The 22,164-nt window shown below is 40.6% G+C and overlaps 1 protein-coding gene across 2 annotated transcripts; it reads left to right on the plus strand.

Annotated features, from left to right (window-relative positions):
• The first annotated feature begins 392 nt into the window (after positions 1-392).
• On the plus strand, positions 393-21,441 carry hrasb (HRas proto-oncogene, GTPase b). Of its 2 annotated transcripts, XM_060911781.1 has the most exons (7): positions 393-701; positions 2,915-3,076; positions 12,859-12,990; positions 15,319-15,497; positions 15,574-15,733; positions 16,590-16,713; positions 20,395-21,441. In XM_060911781.1, exons 3-6 carry the CDS (start codon positions 12,880-12,882, stop codon positions 16,707-16,709), a joined length of 570 nt encoding a protein of 189 aa, XP_060767764.1. In that variant the 5' UTR covers positions 393-701; positions 2,915-3,076; positions 12,859-12,879; the 3' UTR covers positions 16,710-16,713; positions 20,395-21,441. The 2 variants fall into 2 exon arrangements, with proteins under 2 accessions (XP_060767764.1, XP_060767763.1); XM_060911780.1 differs by lacking the exon at positions 2,915-3,076.
• Positions 21,442-22,164: the final 723 nt, after the last annotated feature.

Consider the following 22,164-nt stretch of genomic DNA (forward strand, 5'->3'; position numbering starts at 1 on the left):
TTGTCCGCGTGGGTTTCCTCCGGGTGCTCCGGTTTCCCCCACAGTCCAAAGACATGCAGGTTAGGTTAACTGGTGACTCTAAATTGACCGTAGGTGTGAATGTGAGTGTGAATGGTTGTCTGTGTCTATGTGTCAGCCCTGTGATGACCTGGTGACTTGTCCAGGGTGTACCCCGCCTTTCGCCCGTAGGCAGCTGGGATAGGCTCCAGCTTGCCTGCGACCCTGTAGAACAGGATAAAAGGGCTAGAGATAATGAGATGAGATTGAGATGAGATGAGATGACCATGTAGCTCAGCCAATCATCCAAACCCTCCCTTGTTGTGCACCGTTTCCCTATATAGCTTATCCTCCAATCTGGCAACCCGTCTGTGTTAACGGTGGATTCGAACCTGGGCGGCAGCGCGCGCGTTGTTGTGCAGCCCCAGCAGAGCGGCTGGAACAGCGGTGTGTTTTACTGAACACGCCCAAAATCTGCACTGCTCTTTATTTACTGCTTTTATTTTAGTGGCGGTGGTATTCCTGACATTCATAAAGCGGGGCTTTTTTTTTAAATTGTGTTTTCCAGCTGTGGACTCGAAACCTAATAATAATAATAATAATAATAATTAAAAACACACCACCCGTCTTGGTGGGTCGACTACGGCAGCAGCAGCAGCAACAAGAAGAATCCGGGACTGGACGGTGGTGTATATTGTGTCACTGTGAGTAATGTTATTGTGTACATTGCATACCTGTGAGTAGTGTTATTGTGTATCTAATAGTGTTATTGTGTATATTGTTTATCTGTGAATAGTGTTGTGTATCTAATAGTGTTATTGTGTATCTAGTAGGGTTACTGTGTATATTGTTTATCTGTGAATAGTGTTATTGTGTATCTAGTAGGGTTACTGTGTATATTGTTTATCTCTGAATAGTGTTGTGTATCTAGTCGTGTTACTGTGTATCTGTGAATAGTCTTAGTGTATATTGTTTATCTGTGAATAGTGTTATTGTGTATCTAGTAGGGTTACTGTGTATATTGTTTATCTTTGAATAGTGTTGTGTATCTAGTAGTGTTACTGTGTATCTAGTAGTGTTACTGTGTATCTAGTCGTGTTACTGTGTATCTGTGAATAGTGTTAGTGTATATTGTTTATCTTTGAATAGTGTTGTGTATCTAGTAGTGTTACTGTGTATCTGTGAATAGTGTTACTGTGCATCTAGTAGTGTTACTGTGCATCTAGTAGTGTTACTGTGCATCTAGTAGTGTTACTGTGTATCTAGTAGTGTTACTGTGCATCTAGTAGTGTTACTGTGTATCTAGTAGTGTTACTGTGTATCTAGTAGTGTTACTGTGCATCTAGTAGTGTTACTGTGCATCTGTGAATAGTGTTACTGTGTATCTAGTAGTGTTACTGTGCATCTAGTAGTGTTACTGTGCATCTAGTAGTGTTACTGTGCATCTGTGAATAGTGTTACTGTGCATCTGTGAATAGTGTTACTGTGCATCTAGTAGTGTTACTGTGCATCTAGTAGTGTTACTGTGTATCTAGTAGTGTTACTGTGTATCTGTGAATAGTGTTACTGTGTATCTAGTAGTGTTACTGTGTATCTGTGAATAGTGTTACTGTGTATCTAGTAGTGTTACTGTGTATCTAGTAGTGTTACTGTGTATCTAGTAGTGTTACTGTGTATCTGTGAATAGTGTTACTGTGTATCTAGTAGTGTTACTGTGTATCTAGTAGTGTTACTGTGTATCTGTGAATAGTGTTACTGTGCATCTAGTAGTGTTACTGTGCATCTGTGAATAGTGTTACTGTGTATCTAGTAGTGTTACTGTGTATCTAGTAGTGTTACTGTGCATCTGTGAATAGTGTTACTGTGTATCTGTGAATAGTGTTACTGTGTATCTAGTAGCGTTACTGTGTATCTAGTAGCGTTACTGTGTATCTAGTAGCGTTACTGTGCATCTGTGAATAGCGTTACTGTGTATCTAGTAGCGTTACTGTGTATCTAGTAGCGTTACTGTGTATCTAGTAGTGTTACTGTGTATCTAGTAGTGTTACTGTGTATCTGTGAATAGTGTTACTGTGCATCTAGTAGTGTTACTGTGCATCTAGTAGTGTTACTGTGCATCTGTGAATAGTGTTACTGTGTATCTAGTAGTGTTACTGTGTATCTAGTAGTGTTACTGTGTATCTGTGAATAGTGTTACTGTGTATCTAGTAGTGTTACTGTGCATCTGTGAATAGTGTTACTGTGTATCTGTGAATAGTGTTACTGTGTATCTAGTAGCGTTACTGTGTATCTAGTAGCGTTACTGTGTATCTAGTAGCGTTACTGTGTATCTAGTAGCGTTACTGTGTATCTAGTAGCGTTACTGTGTATCTAGTAGCGTTACTGTGCATCTGTGAATAGCGTTACTGTGTATCTAGTAGCGTTACTGTGTATCTAGTAGCGTTACTGTGTATCTAGTAGTGTTACTGTGCATCTGTGAATAGTGTTACTGTGTATCTAGTAGTGTTACTGTGTATCTGTGAATAGTGTTACTGTGTATCCGTGAATAATGTTATTGTGTATATTGTCTTACCGAGAGACCTTTTTCTGTGTTTAATTTGTTATCATTTGCATTTAGCGCCACATATCTTGTTTCTTGTTTTTAACTGAACGGGTTTTGTGATAATGGAGAAGGGAAAGAAACAAAGGAGTTGACCAAATCAGTGCTGACAGACAGACAGGCTGTATCCTGTGTGGAACCATAACAACATTTAGCTCCTCTGCTACAGTCATGACCATTTATCTCATTACTGAGGGGTTTGTTTGTAAGCTCCAACCCTTAGAGCCCTGAACAGGAGGCTCATATTTGTGTCTTTTTAGGAATTAAAGATTTAATAAGTGATATTTTGATAAATCTCGAGCAGTCGTGTATGTGTAGTTTCCAGATGTGGTTGCAGTGTTTACAGGGCCCTCACTTTACTGAGAGATCAATACAGAGTCAGGGTGATGTCATTCACTGCGGCCTCGCACACATCACATCCCATCCCATCCCATCCCATCACAGCTGCAGGCGAACAGCCATCAACATCAGCACACGGAGGTGAGGTGGCCTACTGCATCGCCTCTTTCAGGAAAAGCTTTTAAAAAAAATAGCAAATCTGCTGTTTAAATTGCACTGCAGACTCGGACAGCATCCTCTTCTTGCCTCTGACTGAGCGACTGTTCTGTACAAACTGTGTGTTGTTCTAGGGTGACGCCCAGTTATAAACAAACAAACAACACAATAGCACTTGTAGGCTCCAGCAGGGGTGCGCAAACTTTTTGCAAGGCAACGATCCTTGTGAAATAAATGTCCCGGATCCAATCTGAACATAATAAGGCTACTCAAATAGTATTAGGTTAAATATTAATGCGTGTACTAATGTATTTAATGACTTTGTTTATTGAGATTTATGGAGATTTTTCTTCCTGAATTAAGCCTGTACATCATCCAAGTTGACATTAGTTATATTTGTTTGTTAGTTTTACTGAATTTTGGATTAAATTCAAGTAACTGATCAAACAGGCTAATAACTACCGGAACTCAGTTGATTTAAGAGCTTTGAAAATTGTGGATTGTGATTTTCACCACTGTAACAAAATAGTGAATGAATGAATGACCCTTTGGTGATGCTTCATAAACTCCTGGAGTTCCTCAAACCGTACTTTTGAGAAGCACTTTAACACCTTAATTTCAGCTGCCATTTTGCCACGTTCTTCTTCTCCCTCCTCCTGTAAAAGTGTACGTCTTAGGGTGCCAATCACTGATTAACTAAAAACACGACTACCATAGTCTGTATCGTGGTCACCAGCTAAAAATAAGTTTGTGACCCCTACCCATTGGATATACCCGTCCTAATGTTATTCCTTCTCAGCTCGCTTAGAGTGTAAATGTGCTAGAGGGATTTATGATTTAGGGATTTATACAACAGCACTGTTGAAGGTTGATTAATTTTCTGTAATAGCAGTGACGACAGTAGTGCCACTGTAATTCAAATCACATATTTATATTAATGCATTCATTCTAATGTGTTATCATTGTGGCTACTGCCTCATATAGAGGCGGTAGCCACTATGTCATCGTGCTGTAAGAATGTAAGAGTGTAACAATTGCACACTGCACATACGCATAAGGATTACAATTGCGCATGCGCATTACAATCACCGGAACGGTGAATCGTGATCTTGCGATATGAACAGTTGATCTCGCGTTATCATCGTGTTGTAAGAATTAGTGTAACAATAGTGCAATGCGCTAAGTATTACAATCACCAGAACGGCGAATCGTGATCTTGCGTTATCAAAGGTATGCAAGAACGAGTACAAGAATGTAAGAATGAGTGTAACAGTAGCAAAACTTCGGAACCAATCAGCACTTATCCTGATCAAGTTCGATTACCCGTTCTACTTCTTGATAAACTTCGGAACCAATCAGCATTAGAAACGAAATAATAGAAACCTCATTATACAAACCCCGATTCCAAAAAAGTTGGGACAAAGTACAAATTGTAAATAAAAACGGAATGCAATGATGTGGAAGTTTCAAAATTCCATATTTTATTCAGAATAGAACATAGATGACATATCAAATGTTTAAACTGAGAAAATGTATCATTTAAAGAGAAAAATTAGGTGATTTTTAAATTTCATGACAACAACACATCTCAAAAAAATTGGGACAAGGCCATGTTTACCACTGTGAGACATCCCCTTTTCTCTTTACAACAGTCTGTAAACGTCTGGGGACTGAGGAGACAAGTTGCTCAAGTTTAGGGATAGGAATGTTAACCCATTCTTGTCTAATGTAGGATTCTAGTTGCTCAATTTTCTTTGATCTTTTTTGTCGTATCTTCCGTTTTATGATGCGCCAAATGTTTTCTATGGGTGAAAGATCTGGACTGCAGGCTGGCCAGTTCAGTACCCGGACCCTTCTTCTACGCAGCCATGATGCTGTAATTGATGCAGTATGTGGTTTGGCATTGTCATGTTGGAAAATTTCAGGGAAGACCTTACAGAGACGTCGTCTGGATGGGAGCATATGTTGCTCTAGAACGTGGATATACCTTTCAGCATTGATGGTGTCTTTCCAGATGTGTAAGCTGCCCATGCCACACGCACTAATGCAACCCCATACCATCAGAGATGCAGGCTTCTGAACTGAGCGCTGATGATAACTTGGGTCGACCTTCTCCTCTTTAGTCCGAATGACACGGCGTCCCTGATTTCCATAAAGAACTTCAAATTTTGATTCGTCTGACCACAGAACAGTTTTCCATTTTGCCACAGTCCATTTTAAATGAGCCTTGGCCCAGAGAAGACGTCTGCGCTTCTGGATCGTGTTTAGATACGGCTTCTTCTTTGAACTATAGAGTTTCAGCTGGCAACGGCGGATGGCACGGTGAATTGTGTTCACGGATAAAGTTCTCTGGAAATATTCCTGAGCCCATTTTGTGATTTCCAATACAGAAGTATGCCTGTATGTGATGCAGTGCCGTCTAAGGGCCTGAAGATCACGGGCACCCAGTATGGTTTTCCGGCCTTGACCCTTACGCACAGAGATTCTTCCAGATTCTCTGAATCTTTTGATGATGATATGCACTGTAGATGATGATATGTTCAAACTCTTTGTGATTGTACACTGTCAAACTCCTTTCTGATATTGCTCCACTATTTGTCGGCGCAGAATTAGGGGGATTGGTGATCCTCTTCCCATCTTTACTTCTGAGAGCCGCTGCCACTCCAAGATGCTCTTTCTATACCCAGTCATGTTAATGACCTATTGCCAATTGACCTAATGAGTTGCAATTTGGTCCTCCAGCTGTTCCTTTTTTGTACCTTTAACTTTTCCAGCCTCTTATTGCCCCTGTCCCAACTTTTTTGAGATGTGTTGCTGTCATGAAATTTCAAATGAGCCAATATTTGGCATGAAATTTCAAAATGTCTCACTTTCGACATTTGATATGTTGTCTATGTTCTATTGTGAATACAATATCAGCTTTTGAGATTTGTAAATTATTGCATTCCGTTTTTATTTACAATTTGTACTTTGTCCCAACTTTTTTGGAATCGGGGTTGTATTTTCCTTTAACAGAATGCCTCATTGTGTTTTATTCCTTACATACTTAAGCACAATGTCGCCAAAGTTTGAAGTAAAGTGCGATGAAGTGACGATATTTTGAAGTGACCACTTAAACAAGTGTGTGTTGAATTTCACTGCATATCATAATGGTTTATTGGTAAATGGAATGAATAGAATGAGCATGTTCTCCCAGTGTCTGCATGGGTTTCCTCCGGGTGCTCTGGTTTCCCCCACAGTCCAAAGACATGCAGTTAGGTTAACTGGCTACTCTAAATTGTCTATACGTAGGTGTGAATGTGTGTGAATGGTTGTTTCCCAAGCCCGGAAATGGCAGGGTTGTGGCAGGAAGGGCATCCGACACAAAACTATGCTCCAGTTAATGACGTGGATCGCTAGGGTCCATGTGACAGTGAGTGGGGAATGAACAGAATGAAGAGCTGCTTTGCTTGGTGTCGATTTTGTATGGAGCTTCGTCTTTGATAAAATAAAAAGTTGATGTTTGATGCATCAGCAAAACAGCAGCAAGGTGTTCTGTGAGCTGTTGAACGAGGCAGATTGTATCCACAGAACGAACTCTTCCGGCAGCATGAGCTACTAATAGATCACTGGCAGGGTTTGACAGGGAAAACCTTGTCACTGATTCTAGCCGAGTTTCTTTTTGCTGCCAAAATAGCTTTCTTTTTTTTGCCGCGTGTACGTCACTACACAAAAGGTTGTCTCATTTGTCATGGCAACAAAAGGCAAGGTGGCTGGTTGCCATGCTCCGTTCCGGTAGAGTTGGCTGCGGGAAAGTGGAGAGTGTTCACTTTTAATGGAAGGCAAGGAGGTTTAAACTCACTGCACCATGCTGTTGTGTCATTAATTATTAGTGAAGTGACCAGAATTGATGAGGACAAACCTCTGTTTTCTGCTGTAGGATTTTCAACCACTGCTAATTTGGTTTTACTGAGCCATTAGGCATTAGTGCATTTTTATTTATTTTTTTAAATCACCATTAAATACATTTTAGCACCGTTTATGATATATAATATATATTTTTGTATGTAGGTGCTGTTACTGATCAGGCCTGAGTTTCCTAAAAGCATCGCAGTACAAAGATCACCGTTAAATGGTAGTGTGAGCATTACAATGAACACTCTCTCTCTCTCTCCTAGTTAAGATGCTCTTAGCGTTAAGAGGCTTTTGGGAAACCCACCCCAGGTCAGAGTTTTCTGAAAACATGGCGGTGGGTCTGGCAGCATGGATCAAGCACAGTATTACAAACCAAACTTTTAGCATTCACTAGAATTATTTGCAATGCGGCAATAACATTGAACTCTCTCTCTCTCTCTCTCTCTCTCTCTCTCTCTCTCTCTCTCTCTCAGTAAAGGTGATCTTAACTTTATAAAGCTTATGGGAAACGGGGCCCAGGCCGATCTATGAAATGTATGGGTGTGGCCTAATATTTTTCGGAGCGTGCCTGATTGAGATTCCTCTGTCCAAGTATCTCAGCCTGCTGTATCACACAAGCAGAATGAAACACCACAGCACTAGTGGCGAGAATTTGCATGGCTCAAGATGACATGTATAAACACGCTTAATGATGGAGTTAAGCTATGCTTGCTATGTTTGCTTTCACTCACTTGATTGTTTCGACTTGAAGTGACCATTCAAGAGTGAGTGCATATTCCTGAGTAGCCAGCTCCCTTGGTAAAGGAGGCTTAAAAAAAGTTTGGGGAGTAAAAAAAAAAACACCATTCCTAGTAGTTGTTATGACCAACATATAACAGAAGCATGTTCCAATTCCTATTTTACCTTTGTGTTTAGAAACTCAATGACTACATGTTTCACTGGGGTATAAATACGAGGTGACCCAATGGCCACATCCCTGTAGTCATTCATCAGCATGGGGAAGATTATAGAATGTGCAAACGAGACCAAATTTACCCCTTTTCCACCAAATCAGTTCCAGGGCTGGTTCGGAGCCAGTGCTGGTTCACAACTCGTTCAACTTGCAAGCCAGCTGAGAACCAGTTTGCTTTTCCATCGCTCGCGGTGCCACGTCATTACGTCGCTGTATACGTCATTACGTCGCTGTATACGTCAGTTACCTCGCTACGTTTGCTTAACACGGAAGAAGCAGCAGCAACAACAACGACAATAATAATAATGGATGACTTTGCGTTTGTACAGCTACTGCTTCTTGTCGCTTAAAAATGGCACTCTTTCGCGGTCTTGTTATTGTTGTTGGTCTTAACAACTCCGCCCCCCCCCCGCTGACGTAAGCGGTTCTTTCCTCTGGCCCAGCAAAGAGTTGGTGCTAGCTTGGAACCGGGTTTTCTGGCCCCAGAGCCAGTTCTTTGTCAATGGAAACAGAAAACCCGGTTCCAAACTAAGCACTGGCCCCGAACCAGCCCTGGAACTGCTTTGGTGGAAAAGGGGCATGTTGCCCTTCATAAGTTAGATGATGGAAAATGGACATATCCTCAGTTACAGCTCAAGCTTTAATGAGCCTGCATATAACAGGATGCAAGTGCATTTTTCTCAAACACACAATGAGTAAAATGGGTAGAGCGGGAAAAAATTATCCAAGGATTCCCTTTATTAATATTTTAGAAGATGGTAGCATTTAGCATCACCAACTTTCCAGATCAATGCCACATCAACACCAAAAAACTATCTAATCATAAACTTAGAAGCCTGGAGGCTGCTAGACACGACTGGAACTTTGACTCGGATCAGAATGAAATTCGAGCTTTTTGTCAACAAACACTGAAGGTGGTTTTGGTGTACAAAGGAGGATGGTGACAGAAAAGAACCTAATCCCTATTGTCCTGTGATCTGTGATGATGTAGCTGATTTTCTCCAAAGGCCATGTGAACCTTGTTAGGATACAGAGTATCATGGACTCCACAGAGTACCAGGATATTATAAATATAAATCATTCTGCCTCTGCCAAGAAGCTACAACTTGATTGTGGGTAGATTTTCCAATGATCGAAAACATATGCCTCAATCCTCACGCAAATGGTTCACCAGTTTTAGCAAAAATGGTTCAGTGATTGGATTTTGATCTAGCCTTCCCTGTTCCATGATCTAACCCACATTGAAACCCTTTAAGGCAGGGCTGCCAACTTTTCGAAATTCCTTGGAGTGAGATTTTTTTGGGGGGGGGGTCGACGGCAAAATTTTTCCGCACACCATGCAGTAAGTGGGAATTTTGTATTCAGTTTGATATTCACTTGTCCCCCTGCATTCTGGTGTTTTGTTTGTGGGTCGTCCAGCTGGAGATGGACAATTGGGGGGGGGTGTTGAAATTTTGGATTTAGTAGATGTTCCTGCATTCTGGTGGATTTTTGGAGTGGCCTGCTGTGCCATACCTACATTCTTACACACCCTGACTTGCCAGGCCTTCAGCTTGTGGCCAACAAAAGCACCAAGTTTTGGCTTAAAAGTCCCCACACTAGAAAACTACAGAAGACTGCCAATGTTCCTGTAGCCCTATAGGCCTGTGTTTCAGATTTAAAGGCAAGTTCATGTTTGAAAATATTTCATCAGCTAAGCCTAAACACCTTCTGAATTGAAACTAAGGCTACATCCACACGACAACGGCAACGAGATTTTTTTTTTTTTTTTAAATATCGCATTCACATGGGCAACGGATCAGTAAAATATCAGGTACATATGGCAACGCAACGCTTGCTGAAAATGATGCAATACACATGCCACACCTCTACGTGCGCTGTAAGACGGTCCCATCGGAGACACCAGAACAATAGAAGAAGTAGACGCATGCGCATAAACCCCTTCTTCTGTAGCATTAGCCACATAAAGTTTTGATTATTAATCAGTAGCGTAAAACGAAAGACTCGGAAAGAGGAATGAATGGGGGTAGATGGAAGCCGGTACGCCAACATTCTGATATCCTCCAGAATTCTTTAATGGTCCGGAATAAATTGAATGCTACACGTTGATGGATTACTTTGTTCTTCTACGCCCTTTTTGAGGAATGTATTGTCGGACTTAAACCAACATCTGAAGAGGTGAGATCGCTCCTTTTTTTTTTTCCTATTTTTGCTGGCGGGATTGTTTTTGTTTTTGGAAAGCGCACGGGCGGTGCGCGGTTTGGTACTGCTTCCGCAGTGTTTGGACTAAAGACTCTGCCCTAAGGGCTATTCTCTCTCTCTCTCTCTCTCTCTCTCTCTCTCTCACTTTGCACCATTACACAATAAATATTCACAGTGAAAATATTTTGTAAGCGCTTTCATGAACCAAGTTATAGGATTTGTTGACAACTCACATCGAGTTCATTACACTTCTACCCGGCGTGAAGCACTGACAGTCATGTGGTTGTGACGTCATCGTAAACAAATCCGTTCTACTCATCCAGACGACTTTGCAACGGCTCCGTTGCCAGATTTTTCCACTCTGGAACCCATTCTCAAAAGATTTCGTTTTGGGGCACCCAAAACGCTGGTGCCGTGTGGATGCCAGGCCGAAACGATAAACAATTTTATCAGATTCACCTGAATCCATTGCCATGTGGACAGGGCCTAAATGTTAAGTTTTTAATAACTGTTGCAAAAAATAAGATTGTCCCTCACTGACTATTCATTATGCATTTAAGGGCTTTCCCCACCACTGGGTTCAGCAGAAGATTGGCATGGGGAAAAATATCAACAGCAAAAGAACAAATAAAATGCTTAAACAGTAAGCAAAATGTGCATGTGCTACAAGAAACATTAAAATGATTAAGTTTGAACAGTATTGAAACACAAAAAGCTGAACCTTGGCCATAGGTGGGACTGTGCACACAAAGTTGGGCTTAAAAATGTTGGTCATACTTAAATAAGCTATAGTAATATATTTCTTATTAATTTATTTCTTATCTATGTTTCTTATTAGTAATAGAGCATTCGCCAGGGCCTGTTATCTGACAAATATTCTCTACCTGTCTTGCCCTCTTTGAAACCCTGTCTCCTCAGTATATTGTTCTCTGTCTTTTTTTTTTAATTATTCACAAGTTCAAGTTCTTTGATATTACAGGTGACCATGCTTTATTTACTTTAACTGAGCAATTACATACATCATAAATAATTAAAAATAAATACCCTGTAAATAAACAATAGATATGGTGGCTAATGGCTCTTCTTGCATTTGTAATATTATCTCTTACTTGCTTTATTTTACAACATTTCCAGTATGGCTTCAAATAAAGTCATAAAGTATGATAACATACAGTAAACAAACTAAAAATGTGCCTTAATAAACGTGTGCTAAGGAGGTGCTCTCCCGTGCTGCTTGTTGGGGAAGATAGAGGCTGTGGCACGGCAGTAGGCCTATAATGATTTAGCATGCCTAGTACACAGCTCTCGATATGGCATTAAATATTCTCACAACACTTATAGGCTAAAACGATTAAGAAACTTTATAGAAGTTCATAATTACGCCAGTAACACCACACATTGGCGTGCATATGTACAAACCTGTCTGAGACACCCGTCTTCAACTCGGATACCTTCTTCTCTCTCCTCTTCCTCTAAATTGACGGTAGACAATTATCCAACTTCCGGCGAGTGCAGCATCATTAGATGCGCCACCTACCATAGCGGAGTCTGTACAGAAGGGAACACCTCTCTGCCTGTTTAGCCGTGCGTAAGGCGTAATTGATCGATCGCAAGTGGTTGGCGCGACGCAATGGGTAGCCTAGATCAGATAGATAAACTAGATTTTTTTCTAGCGTGAGAAATCAGAGGTATGGCGTGTGAGCGTGTGAAGACAATCAAATGCGTGTGTCTCACGCTCATTGCGTGAGAGTTGGCAGCCCAGTGTAAGGTGAGCTGAAGAGGGCGCAGGAAAGGATCTAGGACCCTGGAGGATCTGGGAAGCTTCTGGATTGAGGAGTGTTCCCAGATGTGTCCTTCCTGTGTATTGTCCAGTCACTTCAAGTATTGTAAGAGAAGACTCGCTGCTGTTATGGTGGCAAAAGAAGGTTGGAACTATGTAGGGGTGCCAGTACTTGTCAAATCTGCTTTTATTTCTTGGAGTAAATTGAATTAAGGGTTATATTTTGCTCATAATTTCAGTGTGAGGTTAAGAAAATTAACCACAAAAGGCTTTTTTTAAACCCATCCTTACCAAGGGTGCCAAAAGATTCTGGAGCTGACGCTGTGTGGGAGGGACAAGCGGCATCAGGAAATTATGAAGTTTATACAAGGTTTACTCAAGATTAGTCATGTTGCCTTTACACCGAAAGGCGAGTCAGAAAATTATTCACACTTTAGATGAGAAGTCAATCGGTTATTTATTTTAAACATGGGGTATGCCCTTTGCATCATTTCATTCAGATGCAGCGAGATGTACATGTGACATTATGTACATGTGCTTGCAAGTTTCTCAGCTCGAGTGATGGCTCAGGTTTTTGAAATGGGTTTGGCTCTCATCTCATAGCAAACAGCAAGCTAACTATTTGCTGGCTTATTGAGCTAACTAATGCATGCTAGATACGATGTCTGGACGTTAGCTAGCTTAATTAAACCATAGAATATTTTTTGCCAGTGAATTAACCAAACTCAAACTATTTACCGAACTGAGGCAGAATGATAAAAACAATTTTAATAATAGCATAATGTTATGACCATGTGCATTGAATATTGTATAAATATCATGTGGTTGCGTATTAGTACTTGTATGCTAGCCATATTAGTTTTCTCTTAATGATTGACCTTGTTCTGTAAATAAATTGTATTGCATTCTAGTTCATGCCCTTTTGCTTCCTGTTTTCAGATTATTACAAACACTGTGAAGATGACGGAGTACAAATTGGTGGTGGTTGGTGCTGGTGGTGTGGGCAAGAGCGCGCTCACAATTCAACTGATCCAGAACCACTTTGTTGATGAGTACGACCCTACTATTGAAGTAAGACTCAACCCAGCTGAAATGCTTTTCTCTTAGTAATCATCCCCTGCCCAAACAAAGTTTAGCGGAGGATATAGAAACAGGTGGGCGACACGGTGGTGTAGCGGTTAGCGCTGTCGCCTCACAGCAAGAAGGTCCGGGTTCGAGCCCCGTGGCCGGCGAGGGACTTTCTGTGCGGAGTTTGCATGTTCTCCGCGTGAGTTTCCTCCAGGTGCTCCGGTTTCCCCCACAGTCCAAAGACATGCAGGTTAGGTTAACTGGTGACTCTAAATTGACCGTAGATGTGAGTGTGAATGGTTGTCTGTGTCTATGTGTCAGCCCTGTGATGACCTGGCGACTTGTCCAGGGTGTACCCCGCCTTTCGCCCGTAGTCAGCTGGGATAGGCTCCAGCTTGCCTGCGACCCTGTAGAAGGATAAAGCGGCTAGAGATGATGAGATGAGATAGAAACAGGTTCCGTCTGACTGTCTATCCGGTCACGTTTCCGTTTCCAGTCCATATCTTTAAAACTACTGAAGATATCTTCATGAAACTTTGTCTACATATCAAGCAACATGTGAACTAGTGCCTTTTTCTATTTTGGACTTTCAAAAAAAGTATTTTCCAAATTTTTACATCATAAATAGATTTTGACTTAGTTCCTAAGAGCAATGTTCGTTTCCGGAGCATATATCCAAAACTATTCATGATACGGATTTGAAACTTGGTATACATGTTAACAAGGTGATATAGATGTGTCTTTTCCTACTAAGAAATTTTAATTTTTCATGTTTCTATGGAAACAATTTCAGACTTAGTCTCTCAGGTTAGTCTTAGGGGTAGGTTTTGTTTCCAGAGAAGAACTTGAAAACTATGAGTGATATGGTCTTGAAAGTTGGTGTATGTGTTGAGTAAGTAATGTATATGGGCCTTTTGATACTAAGAAATGTGAGAATTTTTCATTTTTAGCTCACCTGGACCAAAGGTCCGGTGGGCTTATGCCATGGGCTGCTGAGGTCAGTGTAAAGAGGTAGGGTTGGTTTCCTGCAGCAGAACTTGAAAAATGTGACAATATCTTGAAACTTGGCATATAGTTGGTATATAGGGCGAGGGATATATAGATGACTGTCTTCATGTTTGTATCTCACAGAGGTAATTGCTGGGTTTCACGTGACATCACATCTGCCTCATTAGTTATTCAGAACTTTAGCTGGTGGTCTACCAAAGCTCAGTTGACAAAGTGTTTGTATGGTGAAGCTGCATTGCTCGCGTGAAAAATGCCTTACGCTTGCCTTGTTTTAGGTTGTTCGAATCGATCAAACCGTGAAACTGATAAAAGTTTCTTCAGGGTTCCCCGTGAACTAATAAAAAAAAAGGGTGAACGAGCACAGGATTTCACAAAAAGACATTGAGAAAGGTGGATTTTGAACCTTTCACTGAAATCGAAGGGAGCCGAGTCGAAGCACGCTCGAGTTTGCAGTGATCACTTGGTGAAAGGTTTGCATATCCCTCTCAGCTATGTCCGTAGTGTTTTCCAAGTACTTTTCTTGCTATGTGTCGTTATTTTACGGTACTTTTTTTTTGTCACGAAGCGCTAAAGTCCCCAGCTGTTTCTTTGTTTACTCCTCACAAAGTCCATATGCATGAAGATCGCAGCAAAATTCTTCCCCAGCCATACAGTTACAGTGCGCCATGATCACTTCTCTGTCTTGTTTAACTAAGATCCAGGTCTTTAAAGGGGTTTCTGATGATCTTTGTGAATGATTTACTTGCGAGTTAAGAGCCAACACAAGTGAGAATCAAGCCAACTGTTGTTTGTTTACACTTCAACTTGCAGCGCTTCGTTTTAAAGACGTGAATGAAAAGCTTAAAAAAACATACTGACACGGGCAAAAACAATGCAGGATTCATTCGGCAGCGACTTGATGGCGAGGTCCTTTACCCAGCCACGTACAAAAAAGTTGTAAGCCTCCATACTCTTCCACGCTTTCATCTGTTTTGCAGTGTAGAAGGACGTCTGCAACACCAGATAGTTCGAGATGTCAGGGAACTCGACTGAAGGGTATTTTTCGAGATCGTATGACAAATCCTTCTTTCCCAGACTGTAGGGGTCGATTCCATTGCACATAGCAATCTTCTGAATATATCTAAAGCGAGCAGTGGCTTCTAGATTACGATCATACTCTGATACATTATCGCTAGTTGTTTGCACTACAGCAGCCGTTTTGGTTTGCTAGACCACCAGCTATTTCACTTCCAGTAAAACCGCTAAGAAAACCCAGCAATAATGTAACTTCTCAGAGACACTTGGTAGGTGTTGTCCATTTTCTGTTCTGTTTTCCATTCTCAGGACTCCTACAGAAAGCAAGTGGTGATTGATGGCGAGACATGTCTGCTGGACATTCTGGACACTGCCGGTCAGGAGGAGTACAGTGCCATGAGGGACCAATATATGAGGACAGGAGAGGGCTTCCTCTGTGTCTTCGCCATCAATAACACTAAGTCCTTTGAGGACATCCACCAGTACAGGTTAGTGTACAGCATGCTTTATTTATTCAAGATCAAGCTTCACTTCCTTGCTTGATTTGGTTGATCTGCTTCACAGGGAACAGATCAAAAGGGTAAAAGATTCAGACGATGTGCCCATGGTGCTTGTGGGTAATAAATGTGACCTACCAGCTCGTACAGTGGACACAAGGCAAGCCCAGGAACTGGCTCGCAGTTATGGCATCCCTTATATTGAAACATCTGCCAAGACGAGACAGGTTAGTAACATTTCTGAAGTGGTTTTACTGTACATCAGCATGACCTCACAACTTTGACCCAACAGCTATAAAAATTGAAGAAAGGTATTTATTTGGTACCGGAAAATATTGCGTAAGATTATCAGCAACTTACCTATTTAGGATGTGTTAAAGGAGAACTGAAGGCAAATCTTTTTATTATCAAAATTCTGTTTATCTCATTTTATTAAATATAGGAATGCATTTTTGAGAGCTATTTTGTCACTGTTTATAGCAAGTTATGAGTGTTCGAAATATGCTATGTAATATATCAGTCCATATGTCAAAGCAATGGCCGTAAACGAGATTCGTTGAGACCTGTGCGAGACTTCGTAGGACGGAAGTAAAACGTACAGCGGAAATCAAAGCGACCAACATCTGCCAACGTTGTCAAAAGACGCGCGCGCTCTCTTTCGAATACTGATGTGATCAAGCTGGAAGTTTTATTTGTTTTGGTAGCAATCAGGAAAGTTTGAAAAAAGTCGGCAGTAATCGTCATTTAAACTCGTTTTTGTGCAATATTTCGTTTGGAAAACAGTTTTCAAAATGGCGGCACTGACACCTGGATGACACTTCACGTTTCGAAGTCTCGCACAAGTCTCGTGAAGATCGCGCGGATAAGCGACGCCTGCCGTGGACCAAACGCACTAAATTCAACACGGCTAAAAACCGAATAGGCCGATAAGTATAATATTTAATTGCAATTAGTTGCCAATACAAGTCACGATATAAGGTTACTAAAACCGAAAGCATAATTGAATAACACGTTAATTAAGAAATAAAGCAAGTTTAAAAATGACTTCAGTTCTCCTTTAATGTATGCTGGTTTTCTGTGCAGGGAGTGGAGGATGCGTTCTACACACTGGTGCGGGAAATCAGGCAGCACAAGCTCAGAAAGCTGAATCCGCCAGACGACAACGGTCAAGACTGCATGAACTGTCGCTGTGTCGTGTCATGACCAAGTCAGTACCCTTAATTTTACAGTTATAAATTTGCCCGTGCTTTCTTGTTAGCACTGGAATATATAGACAATACCAAACAACAGAAGTCTTTAATTTTTACAGATTTGAGATTGTGCCTCGAGGCCCTTTTTTTTTTTTTAATGAAGTTTAATCATCGTATATTTGTCAGTATTTTAGATAAACATGAAATTTTACAAAGACAGAAATTGAATGTTGTTTTCTGTTAGGTTCCAGGCCATGTTGTAATGAGCAGGCAGATAATGTGGCCGAAAGAGCCATCACTAAAGAGGTCACTGAATGTAAAATCCCAGCCTCAGACCTCAGACCTGTGCTAGCAGCTTATATTTTAAGGAAGTGGCAGACTGAATGGGACGTATGTCTTGAAAACAAATTGCATATGAAATCAACCCTGCCATCAATAAGACACTTTTATTCTCATTTCAAACCAGACATGATCAAGTTGTGTATACCAGGTGTCATACTGGTCATTCAAGACTCATCCATGACTTTTTGTGGCTACTGCCTCATAGAGGCAGAGCTACTGTGTCACCGTGTTGTAAGAATGAGAGTAACAATAGCACACTGCGCGTAAGCATTACAATTACCAGAACGGCGAATTGTGATCTCGTGATATGAACAGTTGCTCTCGAATTATCAAAGGTACACAAGAACGAGTGGTGAAGCCATTATGTCATCATGTTGTAAGAAGGTAAGAATGAGTGTAACAATAGCGAAACTTCATAACCAATCAGCACTTATCTTGATCAAGTTCGATTACCCGTTCTACTTCTTGATAAACTTCGGAACCAATCAGAACCAGAAACAAATTAAGAGAAACCTCATTATAACTTCGTATTATCAGAAGATAATCGACAGATAAAAAGACAAACGAAATTCACCTCGTGGTTCGCCAAGGCTACTGATTCGATATCAAGTAAGTGGTGTTTATTTTAAGAAAATTTACCTTTTGATTATCACAGCTTTTGTTTGGTCCTTCTGAACGGTCAAATGAAAGTAATCTGTGGTTGGTTGAAGAGAGCAACTGGACTTGTTTGAAGATTCTTGAAAACATTTCGCCTCTCATCCTAAAGGCATCCTCAGTTCTGTCTGACTAATAGGGAGTATCCAGTATTTATCCTCTCATGGATCATCATAGAATCCGAATCAGAATGCTGATGGCTGCATTGTAGGTGGCTGATAAAAGATGTCTTAGACACCCACCTCTGTTCAATGATGGTCGTTCCAGGTTGACAAAAATGAACGATCCTCTCTGGCTAAGATGTCTGCCAGTTTTCTGGAAGTCCTCTCATAGGGATCTCATCCCAAAGTGCGTAGAAACATATCTGTGACGAATCTCAGTCATCCAGGTACATAGTAATCTGTGGTTGGTTGAAGAGAGCAACTGGACTTGTTTGAAGATTCTTGAAAATAAGAAGAATGAAAGGTTTTGTAAGGTGTGTGATTTTTTGTTTTTTGTTTTTTTTAGCTTTTTTGGCAGATATTTACGCCAAGAATTCCAGCCATTCAACAAAAACTCGAGAAGGCAGCGACGACAATGTTGGAATCTTTTGAGCGATCCGCTTGGTTTGCAATTACAAAAGTCCCATGTGGGAATAAATCAGCTCCTTCGTGAAAACTAAGAGTAAAAGTTAAAAGTGTAATTGGTCAAACTTCTGCTATTTGCTTGAATTTTTTTTTTTGAGTCTTTACACTACACTTGTGAAACAGAATGTGCTCATTAGTACTAAAAAATGCTTCTAAGACAATTCATGAACAAGTGCTTTCTTACTATTTTGAAAATATAGTTCACAGCACTGTATTTTGATCAAAACACAGTAAACAAAATTGGTAACCAAAATACTCCAAGCCCTGATGCTGCTCACAGCTTGGTGATGCTTGCAAGAGATGAAGCAAGCATCATTGATAACATGTACACTACCGTTCAAAAGTTTGGGGTCACTTTGAAATTTCCTTATTTTTGAAAGAAAAGCACTGTTCTTTTCAATGACGATCACTTTAAACTAATCAGAAATCCACTCTATACATTGCTAATGTGGTAAATGACTATTCTAGCTGCAAATGTCTGGTTTTTGGTGCAATATCTCCATAGGTGTATAGAGGCCCATTTCCAGCAACTCTCACTCCAGTGTTCTAATGGTACAATGTGTTTGCTCATTGCCTCAGAAGGCTCATGGATGATTAGAAAACCCTTGTACAATCATGTTAGCACAGCTGAAGACAGTTTAGGTCTTTAGAGAAGCTATAAAACTGACCTTCCTTTGAGCAGATTGAGTTTCTGGAGCATCACATTTGTGGGGTCGATTAAATGCTCAAAATGGCCAGAAAAATGTCTTGACTATATTTTCTATTCATTTTACAACTTATGGTGGTAAATAAAAGTGTGACTTTTCATGGAAAACACAAAATTGTCTGGGTGACCCCAAACTTTTGAACGGTAGTGTATATATGCTATATTTACTGTATGGACATGGAATCAGAAAACAATTTTCTTTATCAGCAGTATTCACATGTACCCATAGGGTACCTATTTTTATTTAAGGGTGAAGAACCACCAACATGCCATTTTCTCTAAGATATCTCTGACAGTCAAGCATATTTTATTTTGTTGTCCTGGTCTAAACTCCACAAGGGGACAATTTTATAGTCAAAGTACTTTGGATGATGTTTTTAACAAGGTGCCAACGCAAGCATCTCATTTAATTACTTGTATATTTATGTAACATATGTTTTTAATTCATTTATTTATGAATAAATTATAGTACCTTTTTATAAATGCTCTTGCCATGAAATAGCTTTTAGTGCTGACATGGCTTTAAAAAAAAAATCACTCGGTTATAAGTTTACAGTTGCATTCTGAATGCTGTCCCCTGTGAATATAATTACATTGCTTCATTGTTTATATACACTCACCGGCCACTTTAATAGGAACTTGTTCTTGATCCTAAGATTCCTGTTCTTGGCTGCAGGAGTGGAACCCAGTGTGGTCTTCTGCTGTTGCATGCCGAGATGCTTTTCTGCTCACCACGGTTGTAAAGAGTTGCTATATCCTTCCTGGCAGCTCGAACCAATCTGGCTATTTTCCTCTGAGCTGTCTTATCAACAAGGCATTTCCAAACACAGAACTGTCGCTCGCTCAATGTTTTTTGCACCATTCTGTGTAAACTCTGGAGATTGTTGTGTGTGAAAACCCCAGGAGATGAGCAGATTCTGAAATACTCAAACCAGTCCATCTGGCACCAACACCCATGCCACGGTGAAAGTCACAGAGATCCGTTTTTCCCCATTCTGATGTTTGAAGTGAACATTGACTGAAGGTCTTGATTTGTATCTGCATGATTTTATGCACTGTGGTGCAGTCAGCGGATTGACTGATTAGAGAACTGTGAATAAAGTGCCTGGTGAGTGTATATTAGGAGAATGATGTATCGTATACTGGCGTACAAGTACTCATGAATTAGTTACAGGAGATTGTTCTTGATGTCAGTTTTTCCACATTTTTAACAGAAAATACTATTGGTTCTCATGGGAAACTATTCTGTTTTTGTTAAAGTGAGAAATTTCAATTGTTTGAGTATTCTTTTGAGTTTATATTTGTGTGTGCGTGTACAGCAATTTGCCTAAATCAGCTAACGACGAGGTATCCATGTTCTCATTTCTCAGGTTGCTTGCATAAAATGGAAGAGACTTTTGGAGTGGCTGCACTGCTCCAACACTCCAATGCCTCCACAGATGTTGGAGATTGGGACAGACTGTATAAAAGGAAAACCTTAACGTTGGCACAAGTGGATTGATTCTCCACATTTGTTTGCTGAGGGACATCTCTGACACTGGCCTCCACTGGAGAAAATTTACCTCAAAGACTAGTCTCAACACTGGGTTTGCTTGGGTTGTGTTAAGGACTGCCACACTTAAACATGTTATCCCTACTAAAACACTATCTACTCTGAACTGGAAACAATAACCTTGCCCATCACCTCATCAGCTTTGGACTTTTGACCAACATGCAGGAGGAATGTAGAATGGTTACCATACTCCAAGTTGTGAACATAATGCATAGATTAGCAAATGTAATGTGAGGAAAAAATTATACAACTTGTATACCATATTTGAGAAGGGCCTAACTCAATATAATGTACATATTTACTGACCTCTGTTGCGGCAAAATATTTCACTGTTCCAGTGCAATAGTTGGTAGTGTTGATCAAGGTACAGTGATAAGGGAACACACTGCTTGGACACTATTGATTTGTACATGGCAAAAGACTGTGTTTTAAGTGCAAGGCCACAGTTCATATGTGATCCTCTTTATCTGTTGGCCTCTATTTAAATAACAATGAAAATTTAGGATTCTAACACCAAAAATTTGACAAGGTTTGTCGACTTTGTGATCATCTGTGTTTTTCTGGAGTGGTAATACATGGTGCCTGTAGGCTACTTTATTTCACAGAGGGCAGACTCTAACTGAATTGCACATATTGCAACCTCAAACGCCTAAAGCACTTATGTTTCTGCCCATCACTGTGCTTTGTTTTGCTCAGGGCACAGGGTTGAGACAATGTGTTTTGGTTTGGAGTCTCTTGTCATATTGTGAATGATTTGACTTCTGATGGTTCTGTTCTTTCTTATCGGAGTGTTTAGAAAGGACAATGAAGTGCTAATGTTACCAATTCAAGTGCTGAAACATTAAAATCAGTGGTCTTTTAGGGATTACTGTAATATTATTGTATTGTTATAACATCTTTTTTTTGGGGGGGAGCATGGTGGTGCAGTGCTTATCACTGTCACCTCACAGCAAGAAGGTTCCGGGTTTGAACCTCGCAGCCGACGGGGGCCTTTCTGTGTGGAGTTTGCATGTTCTCCCTGTGTCTGTGTGGGTTTCCTCCAGGTGCTCCAGCTTCCTCCAACAGTTCAAAGATATGCAGATTTGGTAAAATACCCAGCCACTGGGGTTGCACAAGACAGTGCATACTTAGTGCTGGTTCCGAGCCCGGATAGATTGGGGCTTGGGGAGGGTTGCGTCAGGAAGGGCCTCCGGTGTTTTTAAAAAAAAAAAAAAACTATGCCGAATCAAATATGCGGAACAGATCTGCTATGGGGACCCTGAATGTACGGGAGTAGCCAAAAGAAGAGGAGGAGTGTTATAAAAGCGGGGTTTTTTTTGTTTGTTTGTTTTTTGTTTTTGTTTTTTTTAAATTAACAGGTGATAAATGTTACACTGTTGGGGGGGGGGCCCTCGAAATATTAGATATTTAGGATTCACTTCCAAGTTGGAATGGTTTTAAACATTTTCCCTATGAAGAAGAAGTATTTGTAATAATAATAATCATCATCATCTTTCGGCTGTTCCAGTTAGGGGTCACCACAGCAGATAATGTCCCTCCATTTCCTCCTGTCCTCTATATCTTTTTCTGTAGCACCAACCATTCTCAT

This window comes from Neoarius graeffei, chromosome 27 (assembly GCF_027579695.1).
Source record: "Neoarius graeffei isolate fNeoGra1 chromosome 27, fNeoGra1.pri, whole genome shotgun sequence".
Lineage (NCBI taxonomy): Eukaryota > Metazoa > Chordata > Actinopteri > Siluriformes > Ariidae > Neoarius > Neoarius graeffei.